Raw genomic sequence first — 20771 nt, 5'->3', positions numbered from 1 at the left:
GGGCCCTCTCAGGCTGGGAGCTCTGGGCCCACTACAAGCACGTTACATTATCCATTCAACTGACAATACAGGTCCTTTCTGGGTGATTCTGTTCCACCGTCTTATAGCTGTAGGTCTCCTTGTTGAAGATTTTCTGGCACTTGGCTTTTGTGATAACACACAGGTGTAGTAGGGCTGTCACTGAGACAAGAGCAAGGCCTGTTAGAAGGGAATAGGATGCCCCACCTCCCCAGGACTAGCTCCAACTGTCTGGGATGCCCCTCACCAACTTAAGGTCACTCTTTGGCTGGCAACACCGAAGTGCCTCCTTCAGGAACCTAGACCTGAATACATAGAACCTGAACTATCAACACATAGACCATCTCTGGCATCACTCCTAAATTCCACCTTGTCCTGCATGCACAGAAAGATAGCAGTAAGTTCTGATGGGCCCAGAAGCAGATCTGGGCTCTTGTGGGGCCAGGCAACTTGTTCCAGCCTGACTCTTCTTGCCCTCCCTACTCGGGATGTGCCAGCAGTACTGCTGCTTGAATATGAGAAGGGAACTGTCCCTGGGATGGAGGCCAGTTAGGATAGGAACTGGTTCGGGCGCCTGGGTGGCTCAGTTGGTTAAGTGACTGCCTTCAGCTCAGGTCATGATCCTGGAGTCCCGGGATGGAGTCCCGCATTGGGCTCCCTGCTCAGCAGGGAGTCTGCTTCTCCCTCTGACCCTCTTCCCTCTCATGCTCTCTATCTCTCATTCTCTCTCTCTCAAATAAATAAATAAAATCTTTAAAAAAAAAAAAAAAGGATAGGAACTGGTTCAGCCAAGAGGAACAATCACTCCAGGTGGGGGGCACCTGAGTGGCTCAGGTCATGATCCCAGGATCTTGGGATTGAGCCCTGCATCCTCTCATGGGGCTCCCTGCTCAGCAGCGAGTCTGCTTCTCCCTCTCCCATCCACCCTTCCCCCCTCTGCTCCTACCCTCCCCCAGCTCCTGCTCTATCTCACTTGCACGCGCTCACTCTCTCAAATAAATTTTTTTGGAAAATATTAAAAAAAATAATAATCACTCCAGGTGGGGATCATAGAGCTCAGAAAGAATATGATGAAAACTAGGTGTTACCAGAGAGAGAACCAATTCCGAACTCAGGTTTGACTGCTTGCTGCTCTAAAACCAATACTCAAGAAACAAGTGATGGTGGGAAAGGAAAGTTTGCTTTATTCAGGAAGCTGGCAACCTGGGAAGATGGTGGACCAACATCCCAAAGACCATCTCCCCCATCCAGGTGAAGCCAGAGAGTTGTAAAGGGGAAAGCAGGGGAAACAGTGAGGGGGCACTCTGTGCAGGAGACCCTGGTACTCAGGTGGTTCATCATATGCTGACATGATGCGTAACAGACTTACTGCCATCAGTGGCAGCTGTTTTCAAATGTGGTCAGGACGTATCTCCTGGGAAAGTCTGGGCCGTCACTCCTCAAGGCTAGTCAGTGGTCTGCAAAATCCCAAGGAAAGTAGGTTAGTTCTGCTACAAGCCAAGGGGCTTAGGTCGACAAGCAAGCAGTGCCTAAGCTTGAAGCAAGTCAACCTTTAAGACCGGTTGGAGTGCTGTTACATGGGGACCATCTCCCTGGGAAGATCCACCCACACATTCAATGGTGCAAACCATTTTAGGGCTCATCGCCCTCCAGAAACCCCAGATTTAAATTGCCCTTCCCCAAAATATACATAGAAGCAGCTATCCTCAGGGCCCTTTGTGATAATGTTTCCTTCCAAAAGGTGTCCCTTGACTTATTTTAACAAAAGAGGACATTTCAATACTCTCCCCAAAGAGTAAAAACCATAATAAGAAATGGAAAAAGATTTTCTCAGGGCACCTGGGGTGGGAGTGCTGGACAGTGGGGAGACCAGGGCAGTCTGGGCCTGGGCCTCCAACCTCAGGCTGGAATGCTGCGGGGCAGCTTGAGATCTGGACAGCATCCCCTAGAAAATGCAATAGGTCAAAAAATTCTCCCAGAGAAAAATGTAATCAAATCCTTTATTTTGTTATGGCAAAGGAAAAAAAAGTTGGTGAGAAAAACTCACTAGGCTGTGAGACAATTACAGGGCAAAGGAGTTGGCGCTGAACAGTAGGGAGAAATGCACACATTTCCTCTGGGTGGAGCAGTGTGCCAAACGGGATAGGCAATGTGGCAGGAAAGAGGGGAGGGGCACCTTGAGCCCAGACTAGATGCCAGTTACTGACCCAGGCTCAGGCGACACAGAACTGGCAGAGAGAATGCATTACATATTTGAGTTAATTTATATTTAAAATCTCATTTAATTTTCATATTCACCTGATTATCCCTATTTTACAGTGAGTAAACTGAGGCTCAGAGAGATTAAGAAACTTATCAGGGTCACAGAGCTGGTATACAAGAGAATGGAGATTCAGACTGTTACTCTGATTCTAGCACTGGGGCTCTTCTCTCATCACTCTTTTCTATACTCGATTCACAGAGCCCTGGAAGAGGGTTGTATTGACATAGCTGTGATGATGCGGCACTGACCAGGGTGGGGGAGTGCCAAATCCAGGCAATGTGGATGCCTTGGCCTCTTTGGAGATGCACTCATATCAGAGAGGAACATTTCCCTAGCCCTTAACTTGGTCCAGTACAATCACACCCTACAGCCACATCGACACTTTATAGAAAGACAATGTCAGATTTCCGGAACCACAAAACCAAGGTTCAGCTGTGATATGTGGTGACCCAACCAAGGCAATACCTGGGAACCTGCTTCAGCCAACCAGCCAGCCAGTCTCCCAATCCAATATCCTTCCTGTTCCATTAAGGACTTAGCATGGGGCATACTCAATACATATATTTGGAATTTTCCAGACACTTAAAATCTGTAGCACTCAGGTGTTTAAGTCAAGTGCTCATTCCTCCACTCACTGCTAGTGCCATAAGTCTCTCGGAGGCACTTGTTAAAATTGAGATTCCTTCGCCCCTATAGATTCTGATTCAGTAGGTTCTGGGATAGGCCCCAGAAATGTGTATTTCATCAAACTTCCCAGCTGTGTCTGTGATCAGGCAAGTTTGGGAAACGCTATTTATGCCAATGTTTCTGTCATCAGAGCAGCTCCTCTTCTTGCAAAATGCTACAGGCCGAGGCTGGCATGAAGACATCAGATGGACTGGGAGGGGTGTGGGGAGTGGCTCTTATGGACATAGCTGCCGAGGAAACAGGACAATTAGGGTCATAATTTGGGTACTCTCTGTTTTATCACCCCAAACACTAGACCTTTGGTGTCCACAGTAATCCAGCAGAAAACATCTACACAACCTTTGTGCTGACTTGAGTTAAACTGAGCCAGTGAAGCAACACAGGGTTTAGAGTGTAAAGCATACTACAGGTCATCCTCTGCACCTTCACATGCAACCCCCTCTGCTGTGCTCACAGCCACTCCTGTTCTTACAAATGGCTACAAGCTAAGACTAAAGTGACATTGGCCAACTTCTAGAACACCTTCAGATGATTGGGTGTTACTTCCTATCCTGAGCCCACAACCCATCTGGATATAGGTATTTAATAATAAAATATTTATCAAGTTTCAAAACCTACTTAAAGGAAATAAGCCTGGGGTAGAAGCACCCCAAATGTATGAAACATTATTCAGCCTCAAAAAGGAAGGAAATTCTGAGACATGCTACAACACGGATGATCCTTAAGGACATTATCTTGAAACAAGCCAGTCACAAAAGGACAAATACTATATGATAGCACCTAGATGAGGTGCCTAGGGTTGTCAAATTCATAGAGACAGAGTAGAATGGGGGTTGCCGGGGACTGGGTGGAGGAGGGAACAGAAAGTTGTTTAATGAGCACGGAGTTTCAGTTTGGGAAGATGAAAAAGTTCTGGAGATGGTGACACAGAAATGTGAATGTACTTAACGCCACTGAATTTTACACCTAAAAATGGTTAAAATGGTAAATTTTATGTTTTATATATTTTACCACAATAAAAAAGAAAGGAAGGAAGGAAGGAAGGAAGGAAGGAAGGTAGGAAGGAAGGAAGGAAGAAAGGAAGGAAGAAATGGCACTGAAAAACCAAACCTCCTTCAGGATGGGAATTTGAAAGAAGGGAGTAGGTATTCCTCAGAGTGCAGCCCAACAGAGCTGAATCCCCCGATTGGCCCTACTGGTTTGAGACTTCCTCATAGCAACAGTTAATTCCATCTTGGCCACAAAGACACTCCTCACAGACCTTAGTCTCCCACTTGGAATTCGTTAAGGTGTGACTCCATCAAGATCCTTGCACTCTAAAATAATACATGTGGCATTGTGGCAGCATCAATGGGGTCCCCAAATCATGTAACACGGGTCAGCCCTTGCCATCTGCTCCTCACTCAGAAGGAGACAATCTCATCAATATTAAAGGTGTCTAAGAAAAGTGCTTCTGAGTTCACCCACAGCTAAATTCCAGTACTGTCCAGTTCATGCCACTGATCATATTTCCTTACAGCAAGCTTAAATCCTTCCAAATTTTATTTCAGAACAGACATTTCAAGAAAAAATAAGGCCTTCCTCTTTAATCAGATAGCTGTTATGAGCCGAAGGGTGCCTGGGGCCAAGTTTCTTGTTTTGTTTTTTCTGTGGGATTATCTCTGGAGAAATGCTTCATTTCTCCTCTTTGCTTTGGTTCTGAACCCCAAATGCACATGTAAAACATCTTGAGTATTTTTAAATTTACGCCTGGGCCCCACCCCAGAACAATGAAATCAGAATCTCTGAGCATAGGGTTGAGACTGCCATATTTTTAGAAAACTCCCCAAGTGATTTGAATGTTCAACCAAGGCGGAGAGCCCCTGCTTTAGATGCTCAGTGATCCAACTGTGCCGGCAGAACTAGCAGCTTCAGCACCCCCTGAGGCCATCCTGGATATCACTCCCACCCCAGGCCCACAGAGTCATAATCTGTATTTTAACAGGATTCCCAGAAGGTTGGCATGCACATTAAAATTTGAGAAGTACTGCTTTGAAATGATCAACAGTTTTCCACTGTGGCTGCAGGTAGGAGTTGATCAAGAACCTTTTAAGTGTGCAGCTCCTACCCCGAAGAGTCTGATTTACCTGGTCTGGGATGGGGCCTGAGCACTGCTAAGTTTCAAAAACCCTCCACAAAATTCTCAAACAGCTAGGGTTGAGAACTACTATCTTATATAAATGGCACATTAAAGTTCCTCATTTTACTCCATTTCTATATCTGCACTAATCCTCTCAGGTACATTCAAAGGCCTACATCTGCCAACAGGTTACATCTACCAAGCTGCGATAATATAACAAATTGAGAAGCCAGGACCTACCATTAGATAAACCACATGGAGTGTGCTTATTTGGTATGGCACTGAGCATTGCATAAAGTGACAGAGGTGGCCAAAACCCAGAGGCTGCCCAGAACATTATGTAATGTAAAGCAGGGCTGAGAAGGAGAACCAATAAATTCATATGGTAATCACTGAGTGAATGTCCTGTACCAGGATCCCTGCTGGACTCTGGCAGGTGGTTTAAAGGTGGAGCTTCTACCCTCAGGTAATCTAGCAAAGAAAGAAGACCTACAGAGAATACTTCAAATAAACTGGAAAAAGCTAAATGTGAGTCCCAAGTCATAGAGCAATGAGAGTGTGCTATTTTATCACAGAGGAGGTTCAAGAAACCCTTGTGAATAGGTGATTTTTAGCTGCTTTTTCAGAGTATGTATAATTTAAAGGATAGAAATGAGGCAGTAGGGCGACTGAGTAGCTTAGTTAGTTGAGCGTCTGCCTTCAGCTCCGGTCAAGATCCCAGAGTCATGGAATCGAGTCCTGCATTGGGTTCCCTGCTCAGCAGGGAGTCTGCTTCTCCCTCTTCCTCTCCCCCTCCCCACTGCTCATGCACTCTCTCTCTCTCAAATAAATAAATAAATAGATAGATAGATAAAATATTTTAAAAACGAAAGAAATGAGGCAGTAAAGGGACTTTCAGGAAGATAATAAAACACTGATAAAGATACAGAGACAAAGAAAACGCAATAGGAAACTTGATGGGGCAACTGGGTTAGTCGAAGTTCTCAGACCATGAGGCTAAAAACCTTGTTTCCAGATGATTAAGGCATCTTGAGTGCTGCAGGAATATATCAATTCATCTAGGCTGATACTGGATCTATAGGACAAAGAAAAGTACCAAATTGCTTTTGTAAACATTTTGAGATGAGCAAGCTAGATAAACAAACTTTAACATGAGAATTTACAGGAACCTTTTAAAAAGGAAGATGGACTGAGGGTGCTTGTTCTGTAAGAGGTCTAAAATTAATTATGAACAGAAGCTTCTTGAAGTAATGTTTTACTGATATAAGAATAGAAAGACATAGGTAACATAGGTAAAAAAAATAGAAAACCCAGAAAATATATAATAAATATATGTAAAAGATTATATAAAATAAACTTAGTCTTTGAAATCTGTACAGATTATTCAATAAATGGTATTCAACAAGTGGTAGACTATTTGGGAAGAAACAAAACTAATCTCTTACTTTAGTTCCCACAATGAAATAAATTCTAGAAGGATTCAAAGGCTAAATTTTTACAATAAAATCATGAATTCGTCAGAGGGCATACAGGTAAATATTTGTCTTATTCTGAGTAGAAAAGAAAAATAAAAGAAATAGGTTTGAATATGTAAAAGTTGTGAGTCCGTCAACAAAATTAAAAAGCAATGGCCAAATTTGGAGAATAATTTCATTATATGAAGACTTTCTTTCTAAATATCAGTGGGAAAAAGCAAAACATCCTAGCAGAAAAATGGCAGAGGAAATAAAGGGGCATTTCATGCACATGCATGGACCCATGAATGATGAGCAAACACATGAAAAATTTGTTCAACTTACTGATAATGCAAGAAATATAAATACATTGATAAAACAGAACCATAATGAACAGCAAGAATAATTATTTAATGTCTAATACCCAGAGGGAAACAGAGGTATGTATGGGAAGCAAAATGCACAAGGATGGTTTTTGTTAGGGCAATTTTTATGTAGAGGGATGTGACAGTGCATCTCCAACTTCTTAAAACTGTTTGCAACATTTGACTTCACCTTTTCCCTCGGAGGACTTGATTCTAAACAGGGTGACACAGCAAAGGAGACAGACACTCCTCCTCAACGATACCCTCTGCAGTGGGAAAATGGAAAAAAACAAGCAAACAAACCCAAATGCCCAAGAATAGGGCTGGTTGAGAACATGCTGATTCAAGAGAACAAAACAAAAATAAAACAAAATGAACAAACAAAAACCTGGTAAACCAAGGAGGTAAGAGAATAGGAAATGCCATGAGCAAACGATCACCATGTATCATGAAGTGAAATACGGCGGGTTACATCACAATTACCTACCATGGTGATGAGTAGGAATCTTTACAGGCTGTGTACCCAGGGAAAGTCACACCGAACTTATACAAGAGAGGGCAACCACCCACTTGGCACTATTCAGAAAGACACCTCACCAAGAACACATTCAGTATTTACAGAAGGTTGACTACCGACAAGAAACTATGTTTTTAGATGCCTTACTTGTTCATAAATCAGGTCTCTACCCCAATTATATGTTTACTTTTGCCATCCGCACCCCTCCTTTGCCCTTGACTTGAAAGAGCAGAGGAGAGAACTGCTCTCCTGAGCCTTCATCCTGTGCTATGTAGATGGCCAGGCACATGACTCACGGATGCCAATCCACAGCCAGGTGGCCAAGCTGGACTCCAAGAAGGCGTGAGACTAGTTCAGTGGGTCAGCTTAGCAGAGCCCCAGGGCACTGCTCTTGGAGCCTACTCTGAGAGCAGGAATGCCCCAAACCCAGCCTTGAGGGCATGGGAGAGCAGCACTCTGCAGCCCTGTTTTCCCTTGACAAGCCACTTGGGCTCGAACAGCTCGAACTTCCCAGAACTCTTCTTGAATCTTAAGTCTTTACTCCCTGCTGCATCAAGCAAACCTTCCTTCTCTTTGTTCAACAATGATCTTCCAAAAAACCCTTCTTCCTCCCATGATGCCCAGGATGGCTTTTAAGGGGCAGTAACAAGCAGAGCCTCCTGGTATATTTAAAGGAGTTACCATTTGTATGAGTTTGCTCAGGCTGCCATAACAAAATATCCCAGACTGGGGGGCTTAAACAACAGAAATTTATTTTCTCACAGTTCTGGAGGCCAGAAGCCTGAGATCCAGGTGTCGGCAGGATTGGTCCCTTCTGAGGCTCTCTCCTTGGTTTGCAGATGGCCTTCAGCTTCCTGAGTATTCATTCATATGGTCTTTCCTCTGTGCCCATCTGCTTCCTAATCTTCTCAAAAGGACACCAGTCAACCTGGACTAAGGCTCATCCTTGTTTTACCCGCAATTACATCTTTAAAGACCCTATCTCCAAGGGTGCCTGGGTGGCTCAGTTAAGCCTCTGACTCTTAATTTCAGCTCAGCTCATGATCTCAGGGTCCTGAAACTGGGCTTTAGACTTGGGGCTTCGGGCTCCGTGCTTAGTAGGGAGTCTGCTTGAGGTTCTCTCTCTCCCTCTGCCCCTCCCCCCCACGATGCATGTGCTCTTTCAAATAAACAAACAAATCTTAAAAAAATAAATAAAGGCCCTACCTTCAATAGAGTCACGTTCTGAGGTACAAGGGCTTAGGACTTCAACATATGAATTTTGGGGGAACACAATGCAACCCACCACACCATATTGTCCCTAATCGCTCCACAGCTTGCTAGAGTGCTTCAAATTCCACCCCAGGTTTTCCTTTACCACAGAGGAGAGCTCAGGCCTCTTCACCAATTGGCTCTCCAGGGTCTTCAGAGCTGACCACAGTGATCCTCCCCAGTGCCATCCTCTACCAGCCCTAAAATCAGTCTTACCACCCCCCAACACTGCTTGGGGTACTCTCCTGCTCCCTTGAAGGCCTGCCTCCCCACTCACCAAGGAAACCACAGGCTCCTGCACACTTCTGCTTTCACCACATATGTTTAAACCACATCAACTCTAAGTTCCTGGAAGTCAGGGGCATATTTTTCATGGCTTGTAGCCCCTCGGTTTCTTTTGAAACACCAAGTCTGAAGAATTTCCTAGGTATGAGTCCCATTATATGTAGGTCACAAGCATGTGACCTCAGTTCCACAATCAGACCCACTGAGGAGGACTCCCTTAAAGAGGATGCATGGGAACCACTTACATAGGGTTGAGGGCGGTGGCTAGGCAGTTTCTAGGACAAGGGTTTCTAGGTGCCAGTGTGCAGTGACTGAGACCAGTGACAGTGAGATCTACCTGGAGCCATCGGCAGTGGGGTTTGGGGTTTCCATCGGACAAACCAAGCCTGCATCTCTGGCCTTCCACAAAACCTGTGAGTTTCCTATTATGTTTCATAAGTTACTTTCCTGCTCACACAGACTAGAGGAGGTTCTGCTGTTTACAGCTGAGAACTCTGACTCAGACAGTCCTATTGATGTCCTTCCCACTGATTGGCACAGTGCCTGGCAGAGAGCAGTCACACAGGATAAAATCAGACCTGGGTTAATGCAGGTATTCCAGAACAGGAGAAAGATCCTGACCTTGTCACTCAGTGCCATGGTTAGAAAGAGCTCATCTGTCACTCATCAGGTGCTGGCAGGAAGGTGATTCTGCTTTCCCACCCCCTCACTCTCTGCCCCCCCATCCCCAGGAGCCTATGTGATGGGGAAAGGATGTTGTGAGCAGGCATGAGGGCTACTCACAGGGAGTGGGGAGAAAGGAAAACAAAATGAGCAGCCCTCCCCAGATGTCTTGCAGCCAGCTCTACCCAAACCTGCCAGATTGATTTTCGATGTTTGCTCCTATTTCAACTTCCATCTTTGTAGACTGAATGGGTCTTATTTTCCCCTTTATCTTAAAATGGATTTTAGATGCACACACACATGCCTCTCTTCCACCTGTCTCCCAGTCTGTCTGTTCCTCTAGATTGAACTCATGGCTGCCACTGATTCAACCTTGCTGGAGGTGGTCTGCACATACACGTGTGGGTGCATGCTTTGTGGAACACAATTCATAGGGCATTACACACACTGTTTTTTCTGCATCTTGCTTTCTTCTCTTAGTGCTCTATTCTTTCTGTGTTTGCACACCTTTAAGTCCTATTCCCACTTTTAAAAAATTTTATTTATTTACGTTCTACACCCAATGTGGGGCTCCAACTCAGGCTCTTCTGACGGAGCCAGCCAGGTGCCCCATATGCCCACTTTTTAAACAACTTTTTCTCTTGAAATAACTTAAGACTCACAAGCAGTTGCAAAAAACAGTACAATGGGTTTCTGGGTACCATCACCCAGCTTCTCTAGTGATACTATCTTAAATAATCATAGCACATTTTCAAAACCCAAAAACTCAACATTGGTCCAGTTGTATAATAGTATAACTAAACTACAGACTTAATTCCGATTTCATCAGTTTTTATATGTGCTTTCTTGTTTGTCCAGTTCCCATTTAACACCATTCTACTTGGCTGTCTGGGCCTTCTCCACCATGTTACAGGGTAGGGTAAATTGAGGGCCATGTGACATTATCACACTGGCCTTGTCACTTGCCCAAAGTGACTTGGCCTTATGTCTCCTACAGGTCTGCCACGCATTCCGTCCCAGCTGCCCTCACCCTCCTTGCTGGCCGCGGACACCTCCAGACATTTACCTAAATGTCACCCTCTCAGTAGGCCCTTTCCTGAGCAATTGTACAACATCTCACCCACATGCCAGCCCCCACACACTACCTTCTTCCTCACCTTCCCTGCTTTAGGTTTCTACAAAGCACAGATCATCACCCACCTAAGACACAGTGACCTACCTGTTCATTTGTCATTGCTTGCCTCCCCTCAGCTAGACTATCGGCTCCTTTAGGGCAGGCATTTTGACTCTTTTGCTCATGGTTTTATTCTCAACACTCAGAAAAGTACCAGGCACATAGTAGGCACTACTTGTTGAATGAATGAAGGGGTGACCAAAAAGTGCCTAGCACAGTTCCTGACACCCAACATGTGCACTAGAAATGGGAGCCATCGCTGCACTGCCGCTCTTGTATAAATTGAGACCAGCGATAACAACCACCAGGCTTGCAGTGAGATTTAAATTAAGCCATGCATGTGTAAGGGGTGATAGAAACTGTAAAGTGCCATGCAAATAGGGGCTGAGAATTATTATCACAAGACTGTTTGTTGATAATCTGGAGACTTGGTTCATTTTTTGGACCAGTCCCTGGGACTCAATGGAGCTCAGGGCCTATCACAGAGTAACTTCAAGCAGATTAGTGTGCCCGACAGGATGCAAAGCTTGCGCTCTGTGTTCTGCCCCACCAGATGCAAATGCTTGTGAAGGAGCACACACCGTCTGCACTTGCCCCAGGACCCTCTCTCTAAGCCAGCCTCTTCCTCTAGTCACTGCTGGCCCCAGGACATTTGCCATGCCCTCCCAGGCTCCAACTGTCGGGAGAGAAAATATTCCATTACTCTCCTCTGAAATGGACTTTCAAGGCCACAGGCAGTGTTGTGCCAATATGTTTAATATTGCTACAGTTAAAAAGAACAAAGTGAAGAAACTCTCCTGGGAAGTGGGCTTGCTTGGCAGCCAGGTCTTTATGGGGAGCAGTGTCCTGCTGGGGCTACCACATTCTGGGCTGTGATGCTCGGCATCTGAGTATATGGACAAACCCACTACTTGCTCTGATCTGTGAATCCACAGGGTTGTACCAAACTCCCAAGAAACCCATAGATGAATGTCGACGTACCAAGTTCCCTTCATCACACTGATGAGGGGAATGAGGAAAGGAAGAACACGTATGGAGAGGCTTCCCTGTAGCAGCAAAGAGATTTTCCCTGTGAGGTCACCAAGTCTTCTCACTTGAGGAAAGAGAATGATGAGGAAAGAGAAGACCCTCTCACTATCTATCACAGCTCATAAAGGAGAGTATCTGCATCAGAACTCTGATCTGCTTGCTCCCAGCATTCACTCTCAGCTGTATCTCATGGTCTCTGTTGATCACAGTCTCCTCCTTTAGAAAATGCTGCCTGAGGAGCTGGGTGAATGCAGAATCAGAGCAATATTTGTGCACAGGTTAAGACAGAATTAGGTTCTAATCCAAATTCTCAAAGGATTGGCGTGAAAAATAAATGAGAGACTGTGTCTCAAGATTCAGCCCAGGGCCTGATAAAGGGTGATGTCATTTATTTATTTTTTTAAAGATTTTATTTATTTGACAGAGAGACAGCAAGAGAGGGAACACAAGCAGGGGGAGTAGGAGAGGGAGAAGCAGGCTCCCCGCGGAGCAGGGAGCCCGATGCGGGGCTCGATCGCAGGACCCTGGGATCATGACCTGAGCCGAAGGCAGACGCTTAATGACTGGGCCACCCAGGCGCCCCTGATGTCATCATTTTTGATAGAGGCAGGTAACGCCAAGCAACAGCAGCTTGCTGCATCCCTCCACCAGCCACCCCCCTCCGCCCCCGCCAGAGTCTGGTGGCCCAAGCCTCCTCTACTCTGTCTACTCTGAGAAGCGTTGGCAATGCTCTGCTGGATTTTGTCTCTGTGATGTACCATTTGCTTTCACACTGAGGACAGTGCCACAAGCCACAAGCACGAGGCCACAATTCACTGGGGACACACCCTTTCCATCATGAGGTCTGTCTGTAGCCAGTGATTCTGAGGAAAAGGGAAGGTCAGAGCAGCTGCTTTCTATAAATGGATGATCTCAGTACATGTAGGTTTTTACTTGCTAATTTCCTCTCAGAAGTAGCTTCAATTTCACATTTTATGAGATACCGTGTGAAATCTTGTCATATCTACTGGGTAAAGATCTTTCCTGATGATCCCCAAACATTGCTTCCCTGTAGTTCACAGATAGGCTTTTGAGAAAAGGTGGGCAAAGTATTGGCACATGCAGGAGTCTTGATGTGTTGATTTGATAAATATTCATCGAGTGCCCATTTGGTGCCTTATGATTGCACAGCAACTCCTTCCTTTCAAGTTCCAATCCAGGATTATTTTATTTTCAGAAATACAACTTCCCTTACTATAACCTAGGGGGATTCATGTTTGCTAAATTGATAGGTGGTTGGTCTTTTAATTAACATAGATTCCTCCCTCCCATAGGAGACAGATGATACAGAAAAAACACTGCTTGGCCCTTTAAGTGTATCTATTCTTTTTGCCAAGTCCATTTTACAAGTAAGCCTTTAAAACGTTTATTGTAATAAACTGTATTATGGCTTTTAAGCAGCAATGAGCAAGGCCTGAGACTGGGGGAAAATCCAGTGACTAGCTAGTAAATTGTAGAGTTCCATATACTGTCAGAGGGAAATGACTATAGTCTCAGGGAGCAGGGCAAAGGAGGGAGGAAGAATGAGGGTGGGTGCACCTCACATCATCAACTGAAGTATAAAAATAGTAGGATGAGGGGCGCCTGGGTGGCTCAGTTGGTTAAGCGACTGCCTTCGGCTCAGGTCATGATCCTGGAGTCCCTGGATCGAGTCCCACATCGGGCTCCGTGCTCAGCAAGGAGTCTGCTTCTCCCTCTGACCCTCCCCCCTCTCAGGCTCTCATTCTCTCTCTCAAATAAATAAATAAAATCTTTAAAAAAAAAAAAGAAATAGTAGGATGAGCCTGCTTACCTCCCAGGGCTATTGTAAAGACTCGGGAAGTAACAGATGGCAAAGAGTGAACATAAAACACTCTATAAACTGGGTTTTCTATTCCCTGCTATAATTATGATGAGGAATGTTCAGGAGTTTTCTAGTGGACAACTATTGGTCTAATTTTTAATCTCTTGGGAAGAGCTGTCTTTGGAATAGGAAATACTGTTTTGCTAGCAGAGGCTCAGTTCTGCTGACATTTGACTGATCAGGTGGCAATGGGAGAGAACATGCTGTCCTCTCTCACCACCTAAAACCTAAAGGCTGTTTTAAGATGGCCTTTACAAGTCAGGCTTTGAAATGGAACCTTCATAATGGACATTGTTCCTATGGACAATTTCTCATGGAGCCTATAAAGCCAGACAAGAATGGTCATGGCACATTCCCCGCTGTGCCTCAGGTGTACTCCTATCTTCTCAGTTGCTGTTTCTGGGAATTTGGGCTACTGTGGGAAGAGGTGCTACCTCACCTGACTGCAGTTTGCCATGCAAAGGAGGGTGGACTCCAATAAGATGTCAACCAGAGCATGAGCTCCTCAGCACCCTGTCTTCCACTGTGCCCACACTTCCCTGCCTGTCCATCAGCCTGCAAGCCCCCTGGCCCAGCTCTGCCCCCACAGAGCTGCTCAGCATTCAGAGAGCCACACACAGCCAGCCAGCCCTCCCTCAGATTGATGCCGCATCAGGGTTGGGCTCCTAGGATTGGTGGAGCCCCTAGGATTGGTGGAGCCCCCTCTCCACCAGTCTCCAAATTGAGTACTTGTTTCCTGTCACTCTCCCATCCTTTTCTAGAGCCCTCCCAGATTGTTATCACTTCTCTTAAACCTGCCATCCACCTGTGCCTCCTTGACACCCAGAAGATAATCTCGCTTATTATCTCACAGAGAAGGGAGATGAGAACTGTCCCACCCGTCTATTCTATCAGCTCTCCCTCCAGCTCCCTGCTCTACCAGAGGCGCCATCCGGATCCCATTCACCCCTACACATCTTCCCAGGGGCTTCCTCCAGCCTCCCTCATGACAGATGGGCCTGAAAGGGCAGAAGGAAAAATATCTAGTATGTGAGAATTGTCAAGTTTCCAGCCAGGAAAGAACAATCCGCTCTGAAGGGCCACCCAACCCCGTCATTGTTTGATTTTAGAGTCTGCAGCGATACCCCATTGGCAAGACCAATTTCTGCACTAGTCAGGATCTTGTCATCTGTGTTAAAAAATGGACTCAAATGAGCATCGGCAAAAGGACATGTTTTGGTTTCAAGTGTTCAGTCCAGAGGTGAAGAGGCTTCTGGATCTGAGACTGTCAGGCCTTACAGTTTTCACCCTCCAGAAACCAGAAAGGTGGAGGCCGGCCCTATTCCGTGTATTAATTTATGCAAAGTGAGTATTTTCATTTACTTCTACAGGACAGTAAGACAAATTCACTTCCACATGCCCAAAGATGCAACAGAGGCTGTCACACAGCATTGGGAAGGGTGAAACCCTCTCTACACCAGGCAAGGGCAGTGGGGGGACAGAGATTCTGCAGTGCCAAGGGAACCTCACAGTGGGACTGTGAAGCCACTAGAAGAACAGCAAGAACTGCCACAGCTGTGGGGTTCTGGGGCCACCCAGCAACACTAAACGCCATGAGCCAGTCTACTGTGGGCAGGTGTCAGAAGAATGTTTGAAGCTAAGGAGCCCAAAAAGACTGCTGGCAAATGTCTTCTTCTTTTCCCCTGTAAGGCAATTAGAAAGCTTATCAGAGGAGGGTGAAAACAACAGATAAAACACTGAAGCAAAGAGGTGGCGCTAAAGCAAACAGGTCTGGGATTACCGAGAAAAAAAACCAGGCTTTGTTCCAGACAGAGGGGTGCCCCAGGCATTCCCTGGGAGCCTCAGAACTCTTGTTTGTCAAGTGGATTAAAGGCTATTTAGTCCAGGATCATGTGTTTACAGTTTAGAGCAACTACACAAAGACCCTGGAAGCCACTGCCTTCCTGACAGCACCCTTTGCGAAGTTGGTCCTTGCCTTCTTCTGAAGATAAGGTGGTGACAATAAGGCTTTGGTGACAGGTAGTTTGTTCCTTCTTTCTGGGGTGCTATTCAAAATGTTGAACAATCAGCGTGACTCAACCACTGAGCCACGAGTACAGTTGCCAGCAGTCTGTGTGGGGGACCCTGCTGTGCCAGGTGTTACCTCTTCCATTTCCAGGTCTGCTCAGGTGTGGAGGGGCCGAGATACTCTGCATGGCGCGTGGAGGCACTCCAGGGACTTAGGGCAGGGCCTTTTATCCTCCCGCACATCTGAAAGGCTGCACACCAGCATCACCAGCCCTGATGGTCTCTTGTCAAAGAGCACCTGCAAAGCAAATATGGCCACCAGCACGAGAGAAGAAAGTCACCAGCAGCCTTCAAAGTCTCCTTGTGACTAGTGCTGTCCAGAATCCCCTCAGGACAGAGGGCTAAGAGGCAGGAGTAGAGTGGAACCCACACATCAGGCCTCTTACAACTGCCTGCATGTACTGCCTCCCTGAGTTTTCATTGCAACCCTGCAAAACAGGCATTTTCACTTCCATTTTATTGGCGGGATAATTGAGGTTTAGAAGGATGAAGAAATCTTTCTAGGTTTTCCCAGTGGTGAGAAAGAGGCAGCATTTGAACCCAGGCCTGCTGACTCAGATGACGCTGCACCCCACATGCATGTACCCGAAGGGCCTGCAACAGCCAGATTCAAGTGAAAAGAAAGAAAGCACCATGGAGCTGGAGCACCAGGATGGCACTGCCACCTGGATGGGGCCTTCAGGCCAGGCTGTCCACTGCCCTCCTTCTCTCCCATCCTCCTCTCTTGGCAATGTGTGTGAACCTCCCATGACCTCTGGCATTAGGGAATTCCAACTGAGGCTAACCAGCCTAATAACTTAGGACACAGCCCACCTCTTTTCATTTTTATTTTTCAAACCACCCTCCTTTAATAGGTGTTCACTAGGAAAATAAATGCTTGTCACACATAGTTACTAATCTTTGCCATGGTGGGCAAGGTAAAAAGGAGCGTACTGCTAAATCCGTGTGATACCTAAGCAAGACGCCCACCCTCCCCAGGTCTTGTTACTAGGCAGCCAATGGCGCTGGAAATGGAGAAGAGGACGTAGGGGTCTCCATGCAGGAGAAGCAGTGCCCTGGCAATTAGTCATATGTGGACATAACCCTGAACAGACTGGCCAGCATCAGTGGCAGGTGTTTTAGATGGTGGTCAGGGCTTACCTTCTGGAAAAGTCTGGGCCTTCACTCCTCGAGGCCAGTGGCCTGCAAATCTCAAGGAAAGTAGGTTTGTTCTGCTACAGACCAAGAGGCTTAGGTCAGCAAGAAGGGAGCTTAGGTCAGCAAGCTGGGAGCGCAGAAGCTTGAAGCATTTTAACCCTTAACTCCTGATTGGAGTGCTGTTATAGTCTCAGATCCTCTTTGGCAAATGAGGGAGTCAGCTCCCTCTTGGGGTGGCAAGCTCAAATGCTTACAGGAGCCAGACAGGTAACGTAACAAGTGAAGAAAAGACCACTTCCCCAAGCAAATTTGCTTTCTCTCATTTTTCTTGAAATGGATATCGCCTCTAGTCTATTTCACTTTATTTCAATTTTGACAGATACCTATGTATAACAAATACATTTTTGATGACCTTAAAAATAAAAGTTATTTTACCAGCAAAAATGGGTTTATTCAAGAATAGCAGAGAACTGCAACGTGGGACAAGCAAGCTATGGCAAAAACCATAGGCTAGTCCAACAAAGGAAAGGAATGTTATTTTCTGGAGAAGGAAGAGGAAGTTGGGAGGGGTTGTTTTGAAGGAAAGTCCATTGGAGTAAAGCAAGAGTACGGGGCGATGACGGTTTCTCATTGGCCTTGTTGCTGAAGAGATGCAATGTACATTTCTTCCGTTGGTGCTCATAACTGATGATTCTTTCCTGTTGACAATTCTGCTGGGGTCTGAAGTGACAGTTTTTCCAGTAATTGATGCAGAGTGGTAGGGCTGGAGAGCTCCCCCTTCTGGTCTCCCAGCTCCATTTTAGTTAGATTTCCCTTTTATTACTCTTGTTTTTACTCTAAGAGGCAACTGGACGAATGTGATAAATGCCTGCTGCACTCAGCACAGATTTCAAAGAGAATAGGAATGGTGGACATTGTGCTGGCCCAGGAAGAAAACTCTCACCCCTGGATTTCATACTTATGCTCTTTCTAGAATGCTCTTCCCCCAGATATTCAGAGGCTTACTCCCTCACTGCAGGCCATAGCTCAGAATAGTTCTCTGCTTGCAACCTCTCCTTTCTTCCACACTGCTTTTTGCATTTCTTTTTTAATTTAAATTCAATTAGCTAACATTAGTTTCTGATGTAGTGTTCAATGATTCCTCAGCTGCATATAACACCCAGTGCTCATCACATCACATGCCCTTCTTAATGCCCATCACCCAGTTATCCCATCCTTGTACCCACCCACACTGCTTTTTATTCATAGCATTTACCACTACCTGATAATATTTTGTGTGTTTTTTTTAAAGATTTTTTATTTATTTATTTGACAGAGAGAGAGAGAGAGAGAGAGACAAGCAAGAGAGGGAACACAAGCAGGGGGAGTCGGAGAGGGAGAAGTAGGCTTCCAGCCGAGCAGGGAGCCTGATGCGGGGCTCGATCCCAGGACCCTGGGACCTGGGACCATGACCTGAGCCCAAGGCAGATGCTTAACAACTGAGCCACCCAGGCGTCCCATGTGTTTGTTTATCACCTGCCTTGTTCATGTGCAAGTGGACAAGTGCAAGTGCCATGAAGTAAAAACTGGACATATCTTTTTTTTTTAAGATTTTATTTATTTGAGAGAGAGAATGAGAGAGAGAGAGAGAGCACATGAGAGGGGGGAGGGTCAGAGGGAGAAGCAGACTCCCCGCTGAGCAGGGAGCCCGATGCGGGACTCAATCCCGGGACTCCAGGTTCATGACCTGAGCTGAAGGCAGTCGCCCAACCAACCGAGCCACCCAGGCGCCCAAAACTGGACATATCTTGATCACTACTGTAACCCCAGCACCAAGAAGAGTACTTAGCACATAGCAGGTACTCAACAAGTATTTTTTTTTTAAAGATTTATTTATTCGAGGGGGGGAGGGGCAGAGAGGGAGAGAGAGAATCTCAAGCAGACTCTCCACTGAGTGCAGAGCCTGACTTGGGGTTTTATCTCATGACCCTGAGATTACGACCTGAGCCAAAATCAAGAGTCGGATGCTTAATGGACTGAGACACCCAGGCGCCCCTCAACAAATATTTTAAATCAATGAATGAATGAATATTAACAAGTTACTTTTGGGGTGAAGGGGGGAACAGTGAGGGATGGAGGTTTCACTTTTCATTTTACACTTTCTGTACTATCTGAATTTTTCTAATCTCTTGCATATATTACTTTTTAAAAATATCAACATTGGGGGCACCTGGCTGGCTCAGTTGGTATAGCATGTGACTCTTCATCTTGGGGTCATGAATTTGAGCCCCATGTTGGGTGTAGAGATTACTTATATATATAGATTATTGGAAAGTGGGATTTGGGACCAAATTATTTTCTTTGCATGTTTCTATGCTTTTAAGAATGTTAATAAACAGTATTTTTAAAATGGGATAGTAGGACCTGCAGTTTAAATGCTGCCTTCTGGGGGCACCTGGCTGGCTCAGTCAGAACATATGATTCTTAATCTCAGGGTCATGAGTTTGAGCCCCACATTGAGCATGGAGCCTACTTAAAAAGTAAATAAATAAATGCTGTTTTCTGTCTTTCCAACAAAGTTCTTTATGCAGAACTATTTAAGAGAAGAATACTGGTGTCTATGTAAGTGTTTGGAACACTAGATAAGAGAGGGAGAAAATTGTGTTAAGGCATAATTAAAGCTTCCCACTGTCTTTTGCTACTGAGATGGCCAAAAGCATTTTAATTTTTTAAAGCTCATTGTAAACTCCTGTAGAAGGAGGACTACACATGGCCATGGCTTTTTGCAAATACTGGGTAGTCATAGCTAGGGGAGGGTATACTATTGGAACACAAAAAGGACTAGTTTTAGACAGGTGTTATGAACTGAATGTTTGTGTCTCTCCTCTTCCAATACATATTGAACTCCTATCCCCAAATATAACTATATTTGGAGACAGGGCCTTTGTGGAAGTAATTAAGATTAAATGAAGTCATGAGGATGGGAATTCCAAGGTGAGATTAATGCCTTTATAGAAGAGACACCAGAGAGCACCCCCTCTCTTTGAACAAGCACACAAAAAAAGAGATCATGTGAGCACAGAGCAAAAAGGCTGCTGTCTGCAAGCTAAGGGCAGAGGGTTTGGAATTGTGGAAGCCAAGGGCAGGCTGCCCCAAGATGGGATATTTTGGTACGTGGATTATTTTGAGCTGAAGGCAATTGAAACCCTGCGGGCTCAAGAGAAAATTTTGCCCCTACCTTAACTACATAGAAGAATCTAAATTGGTTCTTTCCTAGAATAAGGGTTATTAGCAAAGATAAGTTTTATTTGAGTGACCCATCTGTATAGCAGACCAAACTGCTAATTACCAAACATCTGCTCTGTTTTTTTTTTTAAATATTTTATTTATTTGATAGAGAGAGACACAGGGAGAGAGGGAACACAAGCAGGGGCAGTGGGAGAGGGAGAAGCAGGCTTCCCATGGAGCAGGGAGCCCGATGCGGGGCTCGATCCCAGGACCCTGGGAACATGACCTGAGCCAAAGGCAGACGCTTAACGACTAAGCCATCCAGGCACCCCTATCTGCTCTTCTTCTTACTGCCCTGTAAACTGTATTCCTTAAATCCCAGACCCCTACCCCTTCTCCTTAGTTCAGAATGCCATATATACCTCATTTTGCCCGCCTGTCTTTGGAATTTCCATGTCTATGCAGCTTTCCTATACATATGCTGTTAATTTTCTCCTGTTACTCTGTCTTGTGTCATTTGATTCTTAGTCCAGCTAGAAGGATTCTTGAAGGGGACAGGAATTCTTGCTCCCTCACAGGGATAAAATCCACCCTGCCAGCACCTTGATCTTGAACTTCTCAGCCTCCAGAACTGTGAAAAATAAATTCTTATT

At 45.4% G+C, this 20771-nt stretch overlaps 1 protein-coding gene across 3 annotated transcripts in view; it reads right to left on the bottom strand.

Annotated features, from left to right (window-relative positions):
- The window catches only part of NCOA4 (nuclear receptor coactivator 4), a 62749-nt gene that overhangs the window by 25660 nt on the left and 16318 nt on the right, over positions 1–20771 (bottom strand). For all 3 annotated transcript variants that reach the window (XM_073904499.1, XM_073904501.1, XM_073904500.1), the window contains exon 3: positions 15851–16012. In XM_073904499.1, coding sequence (XP_073760600.1) covers positions 15851–15902 — 52 coding nt within the window. In that variant the 5' untranslated portion in view covers positions 15903–16012. The remainder of the gene's footprint in view (positions 1–15850; positions 16013–20771) is intronic.

This window comes from Callorhinus ursinus, unplaced genomic scaffold (genome assembly GCF_003265705.2).
Source record: "Callorhinus ursinus isolate GAN/ISIS: 27379988/994484 unplaced genomic scaffold, GSC_fseal_2.0 scaffold20, whole genome shotgun sequence".
In the NCBI taxonomy this organism is placed as follows: domain Eukaryota; kingdom Metazoa; phylum Chordata; class Mammalia; order Carnivora; family Otariidae; genus Callorhinus; species Callorhinus ursinus.
This window is presented reverse-complemented; position numbering and strand designations above follow the sequence as displayed.